A 24,279-nucleotide genomic window follows, 5' to 3' on the forward strand; every position below is an offset into this window, starting at 1 on the left:
AGTCAAAAAAACATGACCAGGAACTCATAATGTTCGTACCTGGTTCTGAAAGCTATCTTGCAATGTCCTCTGCCATGATCTTTACCTGGTGGTAACCCGAACGTAAATCTATTTTGGAGAAGACCCGAGTACCCTGCAATTGGTCAAAGAAATCATCAATTCTAGGGAGGGGGTACTTGTTCTTGATCATGATCCTGTTTAATCTCCTGCAAAGGTAGATAAGTTTAGTCTCTTGTACCTGTCAATGTAGCCTGGGTCCATCATGGGTAAAACTGAGTTCCGTAGAAGAAGAACTGGATTATGCTAGGGAGGGACTGAGTGGCCCTATGGCGGTGCTAGATGATATGGTGGAGGCACCAGGTTGTACTGTGGTGGTGCTGGATAGTACGGTGGAGGACCAGGGTTCTACCAAGGTGGCTCCAAATCTTCCCGCTGCAAGGGTGGCTCAAATTGTGCAGCGGGGGAGGGTCAGATAGCTCCTTCCTTTTCTCTAAGGCCTAGTAGGCAAAGATGAGTCTCTCCAGCATCTCGAAGATTCGGTCGACATCCTCTCAAAGTGAGCCATCCTGGGCTGCTCAATTTAGTGGAGGTTTTCCTCTCCTCATTTTTTGTACCTGCATTTCACAAAGAAAACTTGAATGATAATTTTTTATTTGGTGTTTTTAAGTTTTTGTGTAAGGAATAGTCCCGAAAACGCGACTCTATACCAACTGTAATAACCTGGAACTATATGAAAAATAAATTCATAAATTTAATGTGGAAGTGTATAATAATGTTAAGGTTTACATTCCTTACACATAAATTTTGAATGCCTAATAGGATTACGAAAATGTCCCTTTTATATCGATTCATAAAAAAAAATTGAAATAAATATATGAAAATAGTAAGTAAATATTATATGGAGGTTAACCTCCATTAGCTCTTGAAGGGATCCGAGGGACAACTACTCACAGCCCTCCTGCTGATTAGGATCTGGGTCTTGATTTTCTTGATCTGAAATGGTTAATAATAATGAGATACATTAACCCAATAAGAATATCACACTACTCACCGATACGAAAATTGAAAGTTGGTAAAAAATATATAAAACGACTAATGGACCTCTTAATTTAAGTAAATTCCTTTATCACAAAGAAAATCATTTATTGCATACTTACCGTTATGAGATTTCTAAAATCAACATATAGAGATAATAACTCAAATAATATTATGATTTCTTATACAAGTGTGTAAGAACAATAACTTTTCTTTTTTATTTACTTACTAGTACCTCTGGGGGTTCCTAGGGATGTCCCCCTACGTGTTAACCTAATATCTAAACTTGTCAATTATCCGACTGTCCTCATACTCCGTCTAGTATGAGCGTCAAAAAGTCATCCCTTGATACTCTGTCTGGTATAAAAGTGAACCGGACCATTCCCATACCCTGTCCAGTATGACCGCCAAAAATACAATCCCTCGATACCCCGTCTGGTATGAGGTGACGTTCACAGTAGGGTTCCTTATGTACTCAGTCCATATCCAGTAAGACAACTATTTATTAATTCACATCATCAAGCAATTTTTCATTTATATATAAATTTCACATTTCACAATCAACTGTAAATCACGCAAAACAAGCGATATATGTATAAAATGAATACAACTGAATCATTTAACTATTTTAATATATTATCATGTATTTAAAGCTGTACAAGCAAATTATCAGTTAAACAAGACAAATAAATAACTAATCGGTTTCGCATCTATTAGTGACTTGTAATTACTCCCAAAATTTTTTAAATTTCACATAATACCATATTATTGATTTTTAAACTTCAATTCCATAATAGTGAATAGGGTGAGAGATTCTTACCTAAATCAATATCTGAAATACCGTACTGTCTACCGCGCCTCCTGATAGTCTCCGAAATTTCTGAATTTTCTAATAGAGATTAAACATGCTCCACGTACCTAAAAAAATACATCAAAAACCTAAAATCAGTGTTAAAAATACCTTCCAACCAATTTTGAAATTTCGACAAGGCGGCGGGTTTCATCGATCTGGTTGTTTTCGGCTGGTTTAGGCCGGTTTCGGCTGACTTTACACATAACCTGCAAAAAAATACGTTAGAGAGTCTCGGTTGGTCGAAAAAATCTGAAAACCAAAACCTATTGGTGGTGGGGTTTTCGGGTGCGGCGACTCCGCCGGCTCTTCTTTGCGGTTGGGATTCCCCCTTCGATCAACCTACAGAAAATAGAACGGTGAACACAACAATAAAAAAATCGCACGAAACATGAACCGAAAAGGGGCTCATTGGAGGGGGTTACGGGTTTTGGGCCGCGATGGCTCCACTGGACTTTACCCGCGTATTTCGGCTCACTTGCCTTTGCTCCGATATAGCCACAGGGGTCCTCGGAATTAAATTCCAAATGGGTAGGAGAATATTTACCTTTTTTGGTGGTTGGTGGTCGACGGTCGACTCCTTCTCCGACATTTGGTTCTTTTTCTCCAGCCGGGGGGAGAGGGAGAGGGGTTGGCAGTTAGGGTTCGAGTTCTGTGTGATGCGAAATATTTATATCAATCCCGCATTAATCTGAACAATCTATCACGATCGATCTTGATCGTTCGATCGCGCCTAAGGGGGAAATGAATCTGAACCATTTATTGCGTTTGATTTCGACTGTTCGATTGGACTTAAGAAAAAAATAAATTTGAACCATTCATCGCGTTTGATCTCTACTATTCGATCGCGCCTAAGGGAGAAACAGATCTGGACCGTCCACGCGCATGGGATCAATCTTAAGCCATCCGATCGCGGGACACGCGGATTGCCAGCGTGACCTCCCGCGTGCTGTCGACGTCAGCGGGGCTGGTCACGTGACGCACTCCAGTTTGTCGAGGCTGCTGACTGGGCAGCCCTACATGACCGAACTTTCTCTATTTACACTTTGACCCTCTATTTTCAAACTCAAATTTTCACTCATTCTTCCTAAAATTATTTTCAATTTCGTTCATAATTCATTTTTTTCTCAAAAATTCAATCAAATTAAAATAAAATAAAAATTTTTAATTATTATATATATTCATAATCCGTAAAAATTATCCCGAGCCAATTTTCGGGCTCGGGTGTTACACAATTTAGTTTTTTTTGTGTTATTCTTTAGGAAGTTGCATGCTGGTTTGACAATATGTATCCATTTTCTAACCATGTAAATATCCATCATGTTGTCATCCAATTACTTTGCTAGTGTCCAACGAGTCTCCATTAAGGGAACTTTACAATCTTGTAGTTGTTGAGGTTTTGGGAAAAGTTGAAACCAATAACTATTATTTTGGAAAACATACAAGCAGCATGGTCCAAGTATAGAACATTGATTTAATAATAGAGTTCAAAGTTGATTACTTGAACTTTTCAATTCATATGTATGAATTCAAAGTTAATTATAATCTTTTCTCTTAAATCATAATTTTTTTGTAAGATAATTTAGTTTTTTTTTTTTGTTCTTCCCTAAGAAGTTGCATTATACTAGTTTGACAATACGAATTCACTTTTCAGCCACGTGAATGTCCAATGTGTCGTCGTCCAATTACTTTGCTAGTTCCCAACGAGTCTTTATTAAGGGAGCATCACAATCCTACACTTATTGATGTTTTTGAGAAAAGTCGAAATCTTTATTAAGGGAGCATCACAATCCTACACTTATTGATGTTTTTGAGAAAAGTCGAAACATATAGCCGTTATTTTGAAGGATATACAAATAACTCGATTCATGTATAAAACATTGATTTAACAATAGAGTCCAATGTTGATTGCTTGAACTTTTCAATTCATATATATGAATTCCAAGTTAATTATAAACTTTGCTAAGATAATTTATATATTTTTTATTCTTTATGTTTGTTTGACAACATGGATTCACTTTCCAACCATATAAATATCCAATGTGTCGTCGTCTAAATACTTTGGTGGTTCCCAACAAGTTTTAATTAAGGAAGTGTTACAATCTTATAATTGCTGAGGTTTTAAAAAAATTTAAAATTTATAACCGTCATTTTGAGGAATTTACCAAAAACACGGTGCACATGTATATAATATTGATTTAACAATAAAAAGGTTGGATAAATGAATTTTTTATTTAATTTTTAAAAACTTAAATAATATCTAATTCATATTAAAAAGAATATTGGATATTTTATTCTGTCATGTATTACACACAAATTATTATTTGAAAAATGAACTATATGTAATTTATATTTAATGAAAAATTAAAATTTATTTATATTTTAAAAAACTTCAATGAATAACTATTATACATGTCAAGAGAATTATTTGTATTTAAAAATTATACAGTGCATAATTTTTAATTTTAAAATTAAAATTATTTTTATATTTAAAAAAAAATTGAGTTTTATTCTCTATGTAGCATAATCAAAATGGTTTACTATAAATAAGTTAATTATTTTTAAAAAATTAATAACTAAGTCTAAATTAAGTTTTATTTTTATATCAAGTTTCAGGTTTTACTTATATATTATCCTTCCTAAAAAAAAAAAAAAAAACAATAATGAGTATAAATAAATTGAAAACGAAAAAGAATCTTGTTTTGTACCCGACAACGCAACATCCATTGGCTCGGACACGCACACCACAACTACCTCATCTATACATATGGCCATAAGCTAACTAATCGGTTTATTAAATTGAATTTTTAATTAATGATAATTCCAATTATTTAAAATGAACTGAAATTTGTACTTAATTCATTTAATATAATTTAAGGATAGATTTGATCTATAATCAAATTGTTTAACAAGGTTGGACCAATATAAAATATATAACATAAAATTACAACACATTACAGAAATGTATACTAATATAGCAAGCCTTTAGTTCATCTTCTACATGTTATAATAATATATAGATAAATGAATCCATATGTATATTTAGTTATTCGTAAATAAAAATAAAAAAGAATTAAATTGAATAGAATATTGGGATACCAGATAATAAAAAATAGTTTTTAGAGAGGGAATAAGGGTTTGATCCTCTTTTCTTTCTGGATGTTTTGTTCGTTTGTTTGGGATCATCAAACAATTTTTTATACACCCAAAAGCACATGCCAGCTTTTGGCTTTTTTTTTTTTTTTATTTAACAAATTTTTTAAAATAGAGACTTTACTAAGTTGGAAAAAAGCAAAAAAGAAGAGGATCAAATATATATATATATATATATATCTATAGATGCATTATTCCAGTAAAAGTCTTATATCACATTATGGAGCACTGAAACAGAGAGATATATGTGTGTTTGTATAACAAAATGGCAAGTGGTCAAAGATCCCACCTCATGCCCCTCTAGTTCTGATTTCTAATTATATAATTTGCCAACAGAAAATAATATTTATCTAATACTTGAAAGCTTAAAAATAATATCTTTTTATATCCCCTGAAAGGCATACATTTATATATATATATATATATATATGCTCAAACTGAACTTAGTAGAAAAAGAAATGTTACATTATCTTGATTCCTAAGCTAATCCAAACGGGAAGCTATTAAGCTAATTATCTAGAAGCTAATTATCATGAGTACAGAAGTAGGCACAAGCCTGGGTGGAAAGTTGCAAGCCCATTCTTTGGACAACTCCACTTAATAGTCTAATTTTACTGGGCCTCTGGGTCTAGTTTTTTTGTGGTAGGAACAAAATCGGCCCAGATATTTGTTATTTCTATACTTCTCGAAAGTTCATATGTAAGTACAAAATACAATACAACATATAGAGGATTTACACCATACAAGAAAGAAAAGGCAAAAGTAAGGCCGGTGGCTAGAAGAAAGCCACATAGCGATGCTGCATGAAAACGTGTCAACTCGCTTACTCCCAAAGTACTACGCGGCCATGCACCGTCTTCCTCCCGAAACTTCCCCACAAGGAAAAAGTACTTTTTAACTTTGTAATCTCCCATTTTTATCCGACCAAAAAACAGAAGATCTTCCTTTTGTACGGCCCAGAACAGAGGAAGAAACACTCAGACAGCAGGGAGAGAAGATGATGAATGTTGTTGGATTGTGTTTGGTACTCACTTCGCTTGTAGTATCAGGCGTTTTGTCACCTAACCCGCCAGCCTCGAAGAAGAATGGCCTAGTCAAGGAAGAGCACAGAATGATTGTCGTCGAGTATGACAAAGTCATTGAGCACCAGCACGATAATCACAAGCCCAAGCTCACAAAACAACTGTCTGCCATCTCAAGTTATGGCAAGCCCAGCGTTCCCAGTTTCCCAACCTATTGGGACATGCGCACTGGTTCTCCTGCAGACCTATTGTGCCATGCACTTGGTGTCTGCACGTCTAAGTTTGAAAGTAAGTTTGACAGAGCCAAACACGGCCTTAAATGGGCGAGGGAAAGCGTGGCAGAAAAAGCACATGAAATGAAAGAATCCACCAAAGAGTCTTTGGGTAAAGCAAAGAAGCGCGTGGAAGATTCAACCCAGTCTACCAAAGAATGTGCAGAAGGGTTTGTTGGTAAGGCAAAGGAGATAGTGGCACAAACCGCCCATGATGTCAAAGAAAGCGCTGGGGATTCTTGGGAGAAAGCAAAAGAGAGCGTGGAACAGAAAGCCCACGACGCCAAAGAAAGTGCCAAACAGTTCTTGGAGAAAGAAAAAGAGGGAGCGACTCAGAAAGTCCATGATGTGAAAGAAAGCGCTGGGGATTATTGGGGGAAAGCAAAAGAGAGCGTTGAACAAAAGGCTCACGACGCCAGTGAAAGAACCAACCAGTTTTTGGAGAAAGAAAAAGAGGAAGCGACGCAGAAAGTCCAGGATATGAAAGAAAGTGCTGAAGAAGCTTGGCGTAAAGCAGAAAAGAGCGTGGAACAGAAAGCGCACGAGGCTCAAGAAAGTGCCAAACAGTTTTTGGAGGAAGAAAAGGAGAAAGCGAGCCAGAAAGTCCATGATGTCAAAGAAAGTACGAAAGAGTTCTTGCACAGAGCAGCACAGAAAGCCGAGGATCTCAAAGAGAGCACCAAAAAACAGTTGGATGTTGCAAAAGGCAGAGAGAGAAGCACTGAGACTGTTGCCAAGGCAATAAGGCTTGACATAGCAGCGAATGCAACAAATGCAATCATATACGTCGTGAAGAAGACTAAAGATGAAGCAAGCAGGCTCATTGGCGGTGTTAGGTACTTGGGTTTTCGAGAGGTATCGAGTTCATTAAATGTGGCAGTAAATTTGCTGGGTTTCGCTACGGCTTATGGGATGTGCATATGGGTTACTTTTATTTCGAGCTATGTGTTACATATGGCGCTGCCTAGGCAGCAGTTGGGAGTCGTGCAGAGCAAGATATACCCGGTTTATTTTCAGGCTTTGGCTGCCAGTATTTCAGCGGCTTTGTTGGGGCATTTGCTGTGTCTAGGAAAGAAATGGATGTCGAACAAGGCAGAGATGTTACAGGGTTATAATCTATTGGCTTCGCTCTTGATGGTTTTCGCCAATGCTGTGTTTTTAGAGCCTCGGGCCAGCAAGGTATTTGCATTTTGCAATCCATTTTTATGTCTTGTTTTTGTTTTCTTTTTCCCTTTAAGAAAAAGGATGATTAAGGTTAGTTGGATTCTTCTTATGTTCTAGCAAATTCTTGTTCAATAGTCACATGTGTTATTATGTAAGCAACTCTTTTCATAATCAGCATAGCAATTTGAGGGTTATTAGTTCGGTTCTCGATCCATTTCTAGCTAACTATTAGAATTAGTTATAAAATAGAATTTCTACATTTTAGAGTTAGTTAGGATCAGTAGTCCATTATATAATTGAATCAATTTTACTTACATTTTCAATCACACTACGAGTTTATGTTACTAGCTTTAAAAAAGGGCATCATAAAACTGCCTAACTGGAATTAGAAAGAGGATTAGATCATTCTATTTTAACTTCCATCATATTTATATTGAATTTTTATTTATATTGGATTAAATTTTAAGTTAAACTCAATGTTAGTGTTTATATATGTACCTACAACATGATTGAAGATAGCAAGAATTAACTAGAAAATTCCAAGGAATTTCAGGATTGGGTGGAGACAGACTGTGCTTACTGTAGGAATTAGTTAGAAATGGAATTACACATTGAACTAAGAGTGACTTTAGATATCCTGTTCGAATTGTAGTTCATCTTGAACTCATGATATCTATAAAAAGAATAAAATAGTTTACTAAACTAGAGTTTGCTTCTCCATCTTTGTTAGTAATTCTTGATCTGGTTGAATCATTAGGCTCTTTTACTACCAAGCCTTATGATCTTATAGTAGCAAGAGTAGCTATTGCTAAACTCGTGGTTTATTTCCATGTGTTTGTTGGTAATTCTTGATTAGGTCGCGCCGATATTTATAGGATAGTTTAGTCCAGAATAAAACTATACATTACACTTAAGATTTCTTGAAAATAACATCTAAAAGGTCTTAGATAACACATTTAAGAATTTAATTGCGTCACACACCTAAAAAAATTGAGGTGTTAAAAGTATTTATTTAATAGTCTTTCATTAGAAAGTGAATCTACAATGAAATTTCTAATGCTTTCTAAGTAACTTTTCTTGAATAGAATTTAAGCTAAAAATACTAATACTAATAAGATTAGAAGATAATATTACTAATACATATAGGAAAACAAAATAATAATAAGAATAAAACCCTAAAGTTACGTAGGTATTTCGACTATCTTTTGGGCGTGTGGAAAGAAAGGAATAAAAAGGCATTTGAAGGGGTGGAATAGGATATTGATAATGTTAAAGCTAGATGGTATCAATTGTTTGATTATTTTTTTGATTGTTTGATTGACATGTAAATATCTTTTGTACGTGGGTTGGTATCCCCATGGTGCTTGTAATTGATGAATACATTATACTTTTTATTCCCAAAAAAAAAAAAATTCTCCCCAAGTTAGAGAAAGCTCATCTACGAGTTCTAAAGTGGCAAATGATTAATCTTCCAACTTCTCCATGAGAATTTGAAAGCTCATCTACGAGTTTTGAAGTGACAAATGATTGATCTTCGAGTTTCTCTCTGAGAATTTAATAAACTGTGTTCAGTCATTCCCTTCAATAGCATCATAATGGAAACACATAACTATTAAGGAGATATCAAATCCTTGTGAAATGATGGAAACAACACATCGGTCAACTTCATGAAGATCACTAGATGTCCTCATTGGCCATGGTCTCCCCTTGCATTGAACTTCTGCATAATTGTTTTTAAGCAATAAAAGGTCTTGACTAACCTAAAACCCATACTCTTAGGAAAATACGATAGTTCTTCTCATTTCTCAAACTTCAATAAGCGCATGCCCTTTATCTTTTTCATTTGCCATAGATACTTTTGGAGGTTTATATTTACTCTCTTCTGTTGCCATAGGTTTTAAAGCTATATCCTTTTTGAGTATAATTGTCAGTTGTCCCATCATACTAAAAATGCTAGTTATGAAACTAAGCTTGAACTAAAAGAATCTATATGAAAGATTACAGGAATTGCATGACAAAAGATTAAATCACTGCAGGTACTATAATAGTTAGAAACAAGACTTTACTAAGTTACCAAAATAGTTGAATTGTCTAGCTAACTGAGTCTGTGGGTCTCATTTGGTTGTAATTAAAAGGTTAAGTCAGTCAATCGTAGAGATTGAGACAAGAACTCTTGCGACAATCCTCACAACTAACGAGTTCCTTGTGAGTTCCTTGCCTTTATTTCTACAATGAACTAAGGTTTGTAAACTTGGAGAATGCATCAAATTTTCTTTCACTTTAGCTGTATATTTGTACTTAGTTATAGTCAAGAAAGACTTGTCAACTTCATCATCTGTAAGTGATGACTCATTATTTTCCCCATGATTTCATGTGTTTAAAATATTTCGTAGAACTATAGTGCAACTTTGGTGAAGATGATTGGAAAAATGAGAACGACAACCAAAAAATTTTGGGAACTTGAACCATTGAAATAGGTCCAAAAAAAGCTGAACCAGTCTGCATGAGAGGGTTTGGTCAAGTATTCATTTCAAAAAAGATAACCAAAACATAGATTTGCAATGTCTAATCGTGGGTCATGTGTGCAAGTGAGGCATGATTCTGTTTTCAATCACAACACAAAGATGGGATTATGTTAATCGACTTGACTAAAGGTGGGGGTTTGCATATTGAAGTTCAGTAGGAACACAACTGCACTGAAATATGGGACTATGAGAGGTGGTGGCTACTTGCCATGGCAAGTGACTGCTTTTATGAAGCTGTGTGGCAGGCTTTAAGAGTGCTTTGATCAATGGGCTTTGGTTCTAGTGGTAAGGGAGGGTGGTGTCACTTATTGCTTGGCGGTGGCTAGAACTGATTGCAGCTAGTTTGCAGTCTTAGTTTTGCAATGAGGTTGGAGTTTTTTTTTTTTTTTTTTTTTTTTTTTTTTTGATGTAAAACAATTCTGGAGCTATTCTGATATAGTATTCTAAGTATCTTGTCTAGAAACTTTTAGATTTGATATTAAGGTTAATTTTCTTACCTGGGGAATAAGACCTAGATATCACTCGATGTTTTCTAGACATCAAATAAGAAGTCTTAATTGTCACACAACTAGGAAATTAAAAAATTCCCAGAGTAGCTTATTGAATAACATGAGTATCTCAAAATAAATTTATATTTATAATTATTTATAAATAACCTTTCTTAAAACCAGACTAAGAAATATGCATGTTTTAACAAATAATACTAGTAATACAATAGGAAAATAAATATCTTTTTAAAAAAATAAAAAGTGTGAAATATGTATTAGAAATGGCACCAAGGGACAATAGGAAAATAAATATTAATAAGAATAAAATCCTAAAGTTTTTAAAACTATGATAATAAAATCCTAAATAGTATAATTATTTTATATTTAATAGAGTTATTGGTCTCAGTCTCTTTAGGTAATTTAGTATTAATTTATTCCGCATTAATTAGCTTGTTCTAGTACCAAGTTTTTTTATATACATTGTTCTTTTAAAAAGAAAGAGATGCCAATTCAAATGGCCTCTAAGCGGCAGATCCTCATTGTATTGCTTCTATTAAATAGAGGCTTTTGATCAATTAAATGTGATGGGTGCCTATAGCACATAGGATTTTGAATTAGAACTAGGCCAAAAATTTTGTTGATGAGGAAGTTGTTTCTTGTGATTTCTGCTTGTCTGGAAAACTACGAGTACAATGTATAACATATTGTTTTAGAAAGTACAATATATAACATATACTTTTAGAATGTGATGGCTAAGTGGGAGGATGAAATTGTTCATTCCATGTACTGGCAGTGGGTACATTTCCCTCCACATGGTTGATCTCACAGGGTCAGTTTGTTGGCCATAAGGACCTTGCTCTCCTATTAAGATGAGCTACTTGGTTTTTGGTTCTGCGGGCTGTATGTTTGTAGCAAGAATTGAATAATAGGTAAGCTGAAGTCGGTCGTTTTATTGATTGAAGAGTTGTTTCATGAGTGAACAGTATTTTTTGGTTATATTGTGAATAACATTATTTTATAATTAGAATTTAACTTCATTGGAAAATTCATTTGTTTCCAACACACTGAATGTTGTTTCAAAGTGAGTTTTTATAATTAGAATTTAATTTCATTGGAAAATTAACTTGTTTCCAACATACTGAATGTTGTCTCAAAGTGAGTTTTTAAGCGGGAAATTTAAGTTTTGTAAGTTTTTTTCTTAATCTGAGTCCCCGCTTCCTCCGTGAAGTTAAGTTTATAGTTTCTAAATTTATTATTTAGTATGCCCTGAATTGTAGAGCCTGTTTGCGAAACAGCAATGCTAGAATTGTGTGCAACAGTACTGATATATACATTCTAATATCTGTTCTAACAATAGCTTATCACCCAGGAAAAAAAAATCAGGCACAACTTGTCAAGCATGATGTAATAATGGTGTCAATTTGTACATGTTCTTGTTTGAAATAGCTACAGTTTTGTTTTATTGAATTCTGTGTCATTGTTGTATTTTTTTTTTTTTAATAAATCCTGTCAACATTCTTTAACTGCTATACAATGTGAACAGGTAATGTTTGAGAGAATGAGGTTGGAAAGGGAAGAAGGCATAGAAAGCGAAAAGAGTGTCCCTGAACCTACAAGGCAGACTGAGATTCCGCCATTCGTAGATCCTTCTGTACAAACCACGGCCACCAGAAGCACAGGAAGTACAGAAGAGGAGAGAGTGATCAGGTTAAGGATTGTTAGATTGAAAGAGAGGCTCAAGAAATTAAATTCATACTCGTCCTTGCTTAATATCTTGACCCTTATGGCTCTTACGTGGCACTTGGTCTACCTTAGCCAACGCCTTAATATGACCTGTTGAGCAAGGACATTTAGGCAGTAGAATGGGATTGTTAGTCATGGTCTGTAATTGATGGTAGAGGTCTTGTAGGTTTTCTTGGTTTCATAAACATATAGTTAAGAATGCGGATTTAGTTTTGATATGATGTTAATTTCACTGAATGTTGTTTCAAATGATGACAGAAATGTTGGACATCCATAGGCAATGCTGCAATGTAGAAAGACTATTTTTGTAACCTAAACTATTTCAACACTGATTGCAACTAGGAATTGCAACTACTTTTGACAAAAAAGATTTATCAATTCTATTCTGGATACGTCAGAAAATTCCACAAAATGCCTGCAGTTGTTGTTGTTGCGGGGTCTAATATTATGCAAAGCAACCAGTAATTTTAGAGGAGCAGATTGCATCGGTATACCAGACCATTTTATAGGGAAGAGCTGTGGAGTTGTAAGAAATTCAATGAGAATGGTATGATTCTTGGGTGGGGAGGAAGGGGTTATGCATCCTAAAGTTGATTGGGATATTTATTTTATAAATTATTCAGGAAAATATTAGGCATATTTACTTTTTTTCTTAATGAACCTTTCGTTCAGAAAGATTATAGTCGCTATAGAAGTAAAAAATTACAAATTACTTGTTGCTTAAAGTTAATTTTGTTTCTACAATTTCTTCATAGAAATTTTAATATAAAGCAATAAGATTTACAAAATCTGTTAATTTTATCTCCACTTTTAGAATATTTAAGAATGACTAGCAATTATTTATAAAAGTGACTTAACAATTTCTTCATAGCAGTTTAACATAATCAAATCTGTTAATTTTTATTTCAAAAAAAATAAAATAAAAATCTGTTAATTTTATCTGCGCTCTCAGAATATTTAAAAATGACTAGCAATTATTTCAAACACAAATGCAGTCAAACATAAATGCAGTAAGAGTCTAGCTGTAAGTCCGCATACTGGAGGTGCACAACCACTTGAGTCGGCGGGAGGTGTACGTGATATTTCCTACTAGAAAGTATGTAACACTGTCGAGTAGAAAACTAAAAATTTTAAAAACAGTGGCAGAAGGGGTCTGTGTGGACTATGTTGGTTGGTTGTCTGACGTACATGACTAACGCATCTGATGTGTAAAAATCAGATCATATAACTAAAGTCCTCACAATATAATCTCTGAAAGAATTTCATGACCCCTTGCTTTAGTTGTTTATTACCCTTCACTAACCGGTCATCTTATCTCAAATCTCCTGTGGTAAATTTATGGGTTTCTATCCCCTTCTGTAACCTAAACTAAAACTATAAACTTCAAATAATAATTAATTTTTTTTAGACGTTTATATGTATATATGAATATTATGTATTATAATAAAAAAAAATACAATAAATTTTGTATGGAAAACTAACGTTTACCCAAGCATGATAATTATCGATTATATAAAAGATTAGAGCTAACAAAAATATAAACCATACTTCTTTTTACGTAGCATAGTCCAGAGACACATCAAAAAATAACATATTACAAAAAAAAAAAATAGCATATGGCTTGTGGTCTACAGCTTTTGGGCTTTCTAGGATATAAGAGGGTCATGGCTAGCTCTATAAAGAGAGAAATATGGGCGTGTAAGAGTATAGCGATAAGGAAAAAAAGGTTTTGGGTCTGGGTGGTTTGGAGATAAATGAATATGAGAGTTTTTGAGGGTGTGGAAAAGAGCATCGAGAAGATTAGAGAGAAATATTTCTAATTTCTTGGCATGTTGATTTTGAAATAACAATTGTATTCCATAAAGAACTTAGGTCAACTAATTGATACATTTACTAATATGTCAAATTTTTTACATGGGTTTTTGCACCTCCTTAGTGCATGTAATTAATACAATTTATACTTTTTATTTAAAATGTACAAACATAAAAAAGAAATAGTATTTTTCTTCTTATAAATATAGTATATGAAAAAAAAAGCAAAAGAAGCAAATTCTAATTTCTGTAGTAAAAAAAAAGCAAGAGAAGCAAATTCTAATTTCTGTAGTTCCATCATCATATTCCTATTCAACTAGCTAAATGAAACTGTATCGTGAAAAACAACAACAAAATGGGGAGAGCAATAACAACATAATGCAGAAGAGTATACACCATGCAATAGATTTATCTACAAAATCACATCCCCGTAACATTTCCTTTAAGCTCTCTCTGAGCTACCTTTTCTAGATAAGAGGGTCATACCACTGATCCACAGCTAAGTTGAAGAACTACCTCCATGCCGAAAATAGAGTACTGACCGATATAAAGCAGCAATATGGAGAAAAAAGACCAAGATTATGAGGAGATCATCCAAGAGACCAACTATCCCCAGTATTCCTGTTGGCAGGAAAGGAAAACAACATGATGTTACTTACTAAGTCAAGCCAGAGTAGATGACAACAAAATGCAAGAAAGATTACCTTCTGGAATTATATCTACTGGACTAAGTACATAAACTGCACTTAGCATCATCTGCACGTAAGTTAAAAGATCTCAAATACTCATCAATGCAACTTATTGCGATAAAAAGACATTATATCTAATGCTGATACATTTGTCAGAGGCAAACTACTGAAGAGATCAGTCTAACAAACTTTCATGTCATGTGTCAAAGATCAAAAGTAAACAACAATATACACAGTTTCTATAAACTATTAAATCAGACCAAGGGCAGAAATCTTTTTTGTTAGATGAAGGATTAAAACCTTCCCACTTTTTGATAGCCCCCTAATTCAACAAAACATATGCCTCAACAATGCTGGTAGCTTAAAGCTCATATGAACAATTTTTTTTTAAATAAAAAAATATTACATGTCACTAAATAAAAGCATTGAGGAGGTGCCAACCCGTGTGCAAAGTTATTTACATGTTTATCAAAATGTCAATTAGGTCCCTAATATCCTCCATAGAATATAGAAGATGATACATAATTAAAAAGATTCAGAGTCTGGAACCACCTGTTTCTAACCCTATCTATATCATCCTCCACTCCCCTCAAAAACCCTCACGTTTTTTTCTTTCTACGGAATCTAAAGAACAGAAAGGAAAATGAGGGGCCAAATATTTTTTCCCACCACAAATACCCATCCAGGCGCATATTTCATCTCTTATTATACCAGCCATAACCCAACTAATCACAAGGAAACCATGAGCCATGGTCCAAAGGTTGTATGCAATTGAACACTCAAGAAAATATGATTACAACTCTCCTCAGCCCAACATAATATTTTTCTTTTGAGAGTAGTCTAATCTAACAAAATTTAGCAGCACTAGAATGAGAATTTCACAATTCTCAAGTATGCCATGGCGTTTCTTGAGCATGCGCAGTCTTTCTGCCCATATACCATAATTCTGTCACCCACTAGGTTGTCTTTCTTTATCCAGTTTGTATAATTTAGTTTTGTTTTTAAACATAAAAGCCCTTCCCAATTGTCAAGATACTAAAAGTTTTACCAAGTAATAGTTATGAAACAAAAAGGGGATTAAAAGTAGAAATACCTATTCTATTCCCTAAGACATATTTACCCGAAAAGGGTTGGAGATACATGAAAAGTTTTACCAAGTAATAGTTATGAAACAAAAAAGGGATTAAAAGTAGAAATACCAATTCCATTCCCTAAGACAGATTTACCCGAAAAGAGTTGGAGATATATGAATTTAGAATTTGCTAAGCTAAGTAGTATTATTCCAACATTTTATGAAATCTCAACAAAGTTTCTATGTCATCTTTGACAGTCTGAAGTCCAAGAAATAGAAAGAGAATTTTGAAAGAGCCAAAAAATCACTGCAGTATCTATTTATAACGATCTGGTGGGATCTTTATGCAAGTCAAAAGATGCACGGCATTTTTGTCTAATTGTTCATTACTTAACTGCAATGTACACACGTGCTCTGATGACAAGAGGAAGTGATCTCCGAGGATCCATCATTTCCCTTAACAACCGCCGAAGCAGGAAAGGAAGGTCTTGCATTCTCTGTCAAAAAGATAAACCATCCATCAGATAAGCAATTCACAATGAATTCACTATAGCCCCTCAGGCACGAATGTGATCATGATTCATGAAAGAGATTTAAATTGCTTTTATCATTATTTTTTTGCTGGTCAATGATGTTATACCATCATTGATGAGAGAGTTATTGTGAATACCAAACCCGCTTGATTTGGAAATTTTAACTCCAAGACTAGCTACTGATAAATTCTTCAAGAGTGAAAGAAAGAAGTAAATGATTTTTCTTTTTTTGAAAAACAAATGAAGAAAAAGGCATAATAGGAGCTTCAAGACCAAGAGTTAAATAAATTTTCATATAACTTGCTGAGTTTTATGAACAAACCAAATAACTAAACATGAGGGAGGGGAAGGATAGAGAATCAGCCTCGGTCAACAATTAACAATATCCCTTAACTAAACTTCCAGGCTGCATTTAGAAGATATTATAGCAGGTGCATATTAGATTGTTGAGGTAGTTCAAAAATCCGTCTGCTACATTGCAAAAAGGGCAATCATCATAATTGAATAACTTCTTCTATGTCAATACATGTTTTAGTCAGACTATTGTGTTGATTTATTATAATGTGGCTGGTCAGGCAAACAAACCAAATGCAACCTAGCTCATGAATACATCTAGTCGTCTCTCTTAAGGAGGACCTACAAGACTTTATGTTGTGTAAATAATATAACTGCATACTTCTCATACACAAATAGTAAGACCATGGTGCCATACTAATAATATATTTCCTTTTCCAGTAACAAAATGGTAAAAATTATAAAGACTTAAAGTTATCAAATTGGATCAACAAAACTCTCGAAACTGAGTGGGAGAAGTGGCACTTCTGTACTCCAGCACTTCAGGCAACATCAAATTTTGTGATCCAAGTTCTACTCATTCGATTATTTTTTTATTTTTCTTCTTTTTTTGCATATTATAGCTACAAAGCAGATAAAAAATGGTATAATACATTATTTATACTCTACAGGCCCTCATGCAGAAGTCTGCTAGTTTGCAAGCATGGACCAAAGACAAACTAGTCTACCTTGTTGTAGAATTAATTACATAAATAGTTCAATTTAAATACTAGACCTCTGGCTTTAATATCATGTTAAATAATATGCTGGACTAGTTTTTCATAGACTTAAGCTGATTAAAAAAAATTCTATAGCTTGTATTATTAACAATAACAAAAAGCTAAAAGATGGTAGGTGGTAGGAGTTATAAAAAATTAAAGCACCAAAGAAAGAAAGAAAAAAGATACAAACTACAGTTCACTATTTGGCCTATTATAAAAATTATTCTAGCCACAAAAACAGTTTATTATTTCTCTCTTTTCAATGTTTTCTTGAAATTCCACCCCCCTTCTCCTTTTGTTGACCTTGCTCCACTCAGAAGTAGCATTTGTTCATACCATACAACTTGTTCTTTTACCTACCACCCCCTTCTCCTCCCACTGATCTTGCTCCACTCCGAAGTAGCATTTGTTCATACCATGCGACTTCTTCTTTCACCTCCCACCCAGCTATGACTAACCAAAAAGTAGAAACTATTTTTGGCATGACCTAAGACAACCAAAATTTGAAGATTCAGCCATCTCCAGAGTTGATTATATAAAGTTCCTGATAGTAACAATCTCTACTAACAAGTCCAATACATGATCCATACATATAATCCTAACTTGGAACATGCTTCCTAAAATTCAGAGAATAATTTGCAAGGGTAGATAAAAGTAAGGGGTAACAAATAACAGAGGCATAAAATCAAATCTCGTCCTTTACAGCATTGACTTTAAATGGACCCTTATGGGCTTCTAAAATATATTTAAGACCATGGCTAATAACCCAGCTAGTCCTATACACATGACATGCAATTAGGAAAAGAATTGCAACAGCTAAATGAATATTTTTGCATTATCAATCAACCATAAACCCTGGGTCACTGTAGGTAATCCTTCCTGGAAAGTGGAAAATTCCGCATATTTTAATCAATTAAAGTTGGGGTTGTTCCCACAGTAAAACTTTAATAAAGCTGACACAAAATATCCTGATTTATTGTAATTTCATGAGGAAGAGCACAGTTTCGTTATGATCAACTCCAGCATACGAAAATTGGAAAGTTGGTGATGTTATGTGCAACTGATGACTTCCTAGAAAGAGACCAAAGTTCTAACAGCCCCACAAAATAGTGATTCTGTAAATTAGGATCCTAATACTTATTTTTGAAATAAAGGATCCTAATACTTATAGATACAAATGGTCAAATGGGAGCAAAAATTTTCAAGATTTTGTGGTACATTTTAAATAGTGTTCAATTGATTATGTACTAATCAATATTTGGTCTAAAGTTAACACAAAAAATTGTCTACATTTTGTTACTCTTGTCCATGTTACTTCAGTTATTTTCCACTCTCACTTCCTTTCTTTCTTTATGAGTTTGGAAATCATAAGTTTGAGATCCATACCCATGAATCAAAAGGTTCAAGCAGTCAACTTTGAATTCTATTATTAAATCAATGTTCCATACCTGAATCAGACTGCTTCTATGTCCTCCAAAATAACGGTTATAGGTTTCAACTTTTCCCAAAACCTCAGCAACTGCAGGATTATGACGCTCCCTTAATGAAGACTCATTGGGAACCAACAACGTAATTGGACGACGACACAATGGGCATTTACATGGCTGAAAAGTATATTCATGTTGCCAAACCAGCATAATACAATTTCCTAGAAAAGAAAACAAAAAAAAAAATGAATTATCTTACAGAAAGATTATGATTCAGAGGAGCAAAGATGCCCCTAATTTTCAAGGTGATATACTTACCACATATTACACCTACTCCCACTGATTTAAATATGTGTGCATAATCCAAATTCTAATGCAGTCAATAGAGTCTATTTTACCATGCATTACGCCGGCATCACTGATACGTTTCAAGGTTCTTCATATTACTCAGAACTACTATTTGTAATTGAAGATTCCAGGACAGCATAATACTCAAAATTGTAAACATTAGAAGTCTGCTATAAATGGGAAGAAAAACACTTGAAAAGCTGATATAAGCTGATGCTACAGCTGTAGAGCACAGACAATGGGTTTGCTGGCTTCCTTGTTTTTGCTGGCTTCCTTGTTTCTAAATATTTTCACACACTGTTCACCTACAACAGTTTTTGAAGCTCTTACTTAGACTCTCTTAAAATGTTGGCTCTCTCATCGCACGGAGAGACAAGAAAGAAGAACAATAACAAAGAAAAGAGAACATTTCGAGTTTTGAATTTGCCATACATCAATAAGTACTCCAGAAAATTAACAAACATATGGGGAAATTGTTCAAGTAATATTGCTTATATAACTTGAGGCTTGCATTGTAGTTTAATTTTTATTTCGAACTTCCAAAGAGTAAAGAGAAAGATCAATGGACAATCTGAAGAAGATTTATCTCCTGATATTGGCAAATGACATCTCGCGCATGATAAGATTCATCAGAATCACCAAACAATCAAAAATTGAGAATGTTTCACAAAACACAGACTCTTTGTTTGTGGCAAGAAGCAAAATAGCAAACTCTGTTTGGAAAGACATATTTCAGTCCGCTATTTTTTCCCACAAGTTGCATATGACAATGCAAAATGGTTTTGCTTAAAACTATTCAGGTAGGGACAGCTCTCCCAAAAAAAAAAAAACCCAAGAGTGTTTTACGAACAATTCATGCCCTTTTTTTAGATCTTTCTCGAATCTCAACGCTTTCATCAGGGTAGGTATTGGCATGCCAGATTTTAAATACAATAAATTAAATGTTAACAGATTGTAAATATATGAAAAATTCAGTATATGTCTCAATCCAATATAAACAAGATTGATTCTGAAACGGCCTACCCAAAATTGCAATATAACTTCGATCAATTGAAAAACAACCTATCAAAATGATCCTTAGAGGCTCAACCACGGTAAACCACTACATCATTTGAACGTGAAGATAGCAAAAAAATATCTATTAATCTTATTATTACACTTGGCGCTCGCATGGTCGGAGCATGTTAAAATAAATTATAATAAATAAGAAAAGGAACACGATTAGAGAATACCAAGAGCCGGAAGTAAAAAGAAAGGGAAGAGAAACAGATGTGCACCGCAAAACCAGTGAGAGCAATTGGCTTGGCAAGGAATGTTAAAGGATCCATGGCAGACCGAGCAACAGTCGTTCTCTGGAGGTTCCTCCATTATTACCCGGTAAGCTCTTCTTCTCCCTTTGGCTTTCTTGGTTTCTTAACTTCTTTCACGACCATTTTTATTTTAAAATAATTTTTGAAACTGATGAGACACTTTTGGATTTGGATAGGAGTGAGATTTGCCCAAAAAAAAATATTTATTAATATATTAAATTTTATATATATATAATTGTATTGTATCAGTATTAGATGTAAATTGAGAATTAAAGTAAGAGTTTTAGTGTGAAAAACGAATTTAAATAAATTTTTTATAAATTGAGAAATTGAATGAAAAAGTAGAGCAAACTTAGTAAATAATTACGGAATACTCTCAAGTTTTAAATCAACTAAAAATAATTGATTGTTGACCAACAAAAAGAGTTAGTTTGTATATATTTTTAACTATATGTAAAAATAATTCTCTTAAGAAATTTTAAATAGGAGTTCTAATTAGTTAACTATATTTATACATAATTTGTGTTTAGATAAATTGAAACTCAATCAAATTTAAATTTTAACTTGAATTTAATAGAAAATATATTAATTTACTTAAACAAAACAAACTGAATTCAAGATTAAAAATATTTAGTCTAAAAGTTCATTAACATAATCTTAATTTTATTAATATATAAAATAGAATATATGATATATTATGTAGACGATGATGTATTAATTTTATATTAAATATCAATATTAAATAATATTAGGTAAGTAATATCACTTTAATTTTATATAGTTTGAATTTTTTCAACTTTTAAATTTGAGTATATTAAAACTTGATTTTAGTATAAAAAAATTCAAACCAATCTCAATTTTTTTTATTTATCTAAACCGCTAAACTGTGTATAATTTATAAAATATAAAAATTTTTGTTGAAGTCTATAACTTTATATAAATTATTTTTAAAAATTATACTTTAATAAAAAAAAGTAAGATATTATTTTATTAGTAAATTTATATAACCAATATTTAATACACGAAATATAATAAGAGAATTCATTTTAAATAGTTGTGGGTTACATAATTTCCATTTGTGTTTGTATAGAACTATCTTAATATGAAAATAGATCATAGAGTAACTCAAATAATAAAGAGAAAATGAGAGTCACTGTTGGATGAAGAGCCCAACAATGAGCGAAGTCCATCATATACATTCTTTTTTATATATTTATCAACGTGAAAAGCCTTAGAATGTCACGGAACATACCTTGTTTTATAGGGTAACGACTAGAACATATTTATTTAAATCATATAAACTCAAATTAAGTAAAATGACTTAATTTTATTAATCACAATAGAGTCGCAAAAATGTTACATCCCTTAAATATAAAACACAAACAAAAGTACGAAATTTTAAATTTTCTTACTTACATTACTAAATAAAAGTATGAAACAATATCCTTAATCTTATCTTCTAGCTTCAAAACTTTTCTTCATATCACCACTCACTCTACAACGATATTTTCAGTATCTATACGGTGATAGGAGTGAGATAAAATATCTCAATAAGCGATATTATAAAATCATAGCATAATACATGCAGTATATAGTTTTCTTTACACACAACAAAATATATATTATATAATCTTTACAAAAATAGATATTCAAATCAGAAAACGAATGCACAAATTAGAAAACATATTCACAATTGTTTCATTGTACATTTTATTACTATTATGAAGGGTTAATTAATTACCATAAATTATGCATAGAACATACTTATCATTGGTTCTCCATGTAATCGAACATGGAATGACATGCATGAGTATTTAAAACACTACTACCCCCCAAATACAGAATAGTTAAGGCACGTAGATTAGAGTATTTCCCTATATATCTGAACACAAAATGATTGTGTATGGGTACACACTTATCATTTTGTCAATACTCGAACACATAACAGTTATGCATGACCACATTAAAGTCTAGCATATTGCATGTGCTTTTTTAATAACTTATTTCCATAATGAGTGATGCACACATATCAAAATTTCATTTCGAAGACAAAAAGCGAAATAACATTTATATCAAAATAAAATTTTAACAAATATTTACTTAGCACATATGAAAGACAAATTAAATACTTTCACATTTTTAGAATGAAAATATGTCAAATACTTCAAAACTACGTAGGTTATAAATCCATAATATTCACTTATCTTAGATCTTTAATAGTCCTTTTTCAAACTTTTCCTTTTATCTATCGCTTTATGTATCCACTCGAATAGAATCTCCCCTTATATTGCTTTAATTTTTTTGGGGAGCATGTAATCTTAATTTCGACAGAGTTCTGACTTTACTTATGATATTTTTATCTAAAAAATTCGATATAGTTTATAAATAATTTTGATCACTTTATTGACTCAAAAATATCTAATACAATGCTAATCCTAAAAATTAAAGAGAAATCGAATTTTAAAACTTAAAAAAAGACTTACATTGCTAACCGTTTATAATCTTCTTTTGACTATGAGTCTTTTTTCTCTTATCTTCCTCTTTCTTTACTCTCATAAATTCAGGAGAATTTATCCAAGGTCACACACTTTGTATTATTTTTTCTTCATTCACCTCTATGCTTGTAACAACCCGGAACTAGAAAGGAAATAAATTCATAAATTTAATGCGGAAGTATATAATAATGTTAGAGTTTACATTCCTTACACATAAATTTAAATGCCTAATAAGACTACGGAAATATCTATTTCATAGCAGTTCATAAAAAAATAGAATAAACATATAAAAATAGCAAATAAATATTGTAGGGAGATTAACCTCTACTAGCTCTCTGATGGAATCTGGGGGACACCTATTCACAGCCCCCCTGCTGATTAGGATATGAGTTTTGATCTTCTTGATCTGAAATGGTTAATAGAGATGAGCTGCACTACCCCAATAAGAATATCACACTTGTAACACTCAGGCCCGAAAATTGGTCCAGGATTATGTTTATGGATTATGAATATATATAATAATTAAAAAAATTTATTTTATTTTAATTTAATTGAATTTTTTTAGAAAAAACGAATTAGAAACGAAATTAAAAATAATTTTGGAAAAAAGGGGTGAAAATTTGAGTTCGGGGAGTATTTTTGAAAGAAAAATTAAAAATAAAGGGTCAAAATATAATTAAAAAAAGTTTGGCAATGTAGGACTACCCAGTCAACAGCCTCGACGAACCAGAACGCGCCATATGGCCAGGCGTGCTGATGTTGGCGCCATGCGGGAGGCCACGCTGATAATCTACGTGCCCCACGATCGAATGACCCAAGATCAATCCCGCACGTGTGGACACTCCGGATCCATTTCTCTCTTAGGCACGATCGAACGGTCGAGATCAAATACGATGAACGGTTCATATTCGTTTCTCTCTTAGGCGCGATTGAACAATTAAGATCAAACGTGATGGACGATCCAAATTTATTTTTCCCTTAGGTGTGATTAAACGATCGAGATAAAACGCGATGAACAGTCTAGATTCGTTTTTTCTTAGGCACGATTGAACAATCGTGTTCGATCGTGATGGACGATCCAGATTAATGCAGAATGGGTATAAATATTTTGCATCACACAGAACCCGAACCCTAGCTGCCAGCCCCACCCGCCAGAGAAGAAAAATCAGACGCCGGAGAAGGAGCCGACCGCTGATCACCACTACACTAGAGCTACCTTCGACCACCAAAAAAGGTAAATATTCTCCTACCCGCTTGGAATTTGATTTCGAGCATCCTTGTGGTCA

At 33.3% G+C, this 24,279-nt stretch overlaps 2 protein-coding genes across 3 annotated transcripts; one reads left to right on the forward strand and one right to left on the reverse strand.

Annotated features, from left to right (window-relative positions):
* Positions 1–5,811: 5,811 nt before the first annotated feature.
* Positions 5,812–12,580, forward strand: LOC110813286 (uncharacterized). Its single transcript, XM_022040359.2, has 2 exons — positions 5,812–7,511; positions 12,053–12,580. Exons 1-2 carry the CDS (start codon positions 6,036–6,038, stop codon positions 12,347–12,349), a joined length of 1,773 nt encoding a protein of 590 aa, XP_021896051.1. The 5' UTR covers positions 5,812–6,035; the 3' UTR covers positions 12,350–12,580.
* A 1,697-nt stretch (positions 12,581–14,277) lies between these two features.
* Positions 14,278–20,643, reverse strand: LOC110813282 (E3 ubiquitin-protein ligase RNF170-like protein). 2 transcript variants are annotated; one of them, XM_088221271.1, is made up of 6 exons: positions 20,466–20,615; positions 19,239–19,493; positions 18,862–19,061; positions 16,221–16,322; positions 14,769–14,820; positions 14,278–14,685 (listed from the first exon to the last, which is right to left on the reverse strand). In XM_088221271.1, exons 2-6 carry the CDS (start codon positions 19,243–19,245, stop codon positions 14,564–14,566), a joined length of 483 nt encoding a protein of 160 aa, XP_088077397.1. In that variant the 5' UTR covers positions 19,246–19,493; positions 20,466–20,615; the 3' UTR covers positions 14,278–14,563. The 2 variants fall into 2 exon arrangements, with proteins under 2 accessions (XP_088077397.1, XP_088077396.1); XM_088221270.1 differs by lacking the exon at positions 19,239–19,493 and having other exon boundaries at positions 20,466–20,643.
* Between the last annotated feature and the right edge of the window lie 3,636 nt (positions 20,644–24,279).

The sequence above is a fragment of the Carica papaya genome, chromosome 1 (assembly GCF_054855325.1).
Source record: "Carica papaya isolate Zhongbai chromosome 1, ASM5485532v1, whole genome shotgun sequence".
Lineage (NCBI taxonomy): Eukaryota > Viridiplantae > Streptophyta > Magnoliopsida > Brassicales > Caricaceae > Carica > Carica papaya.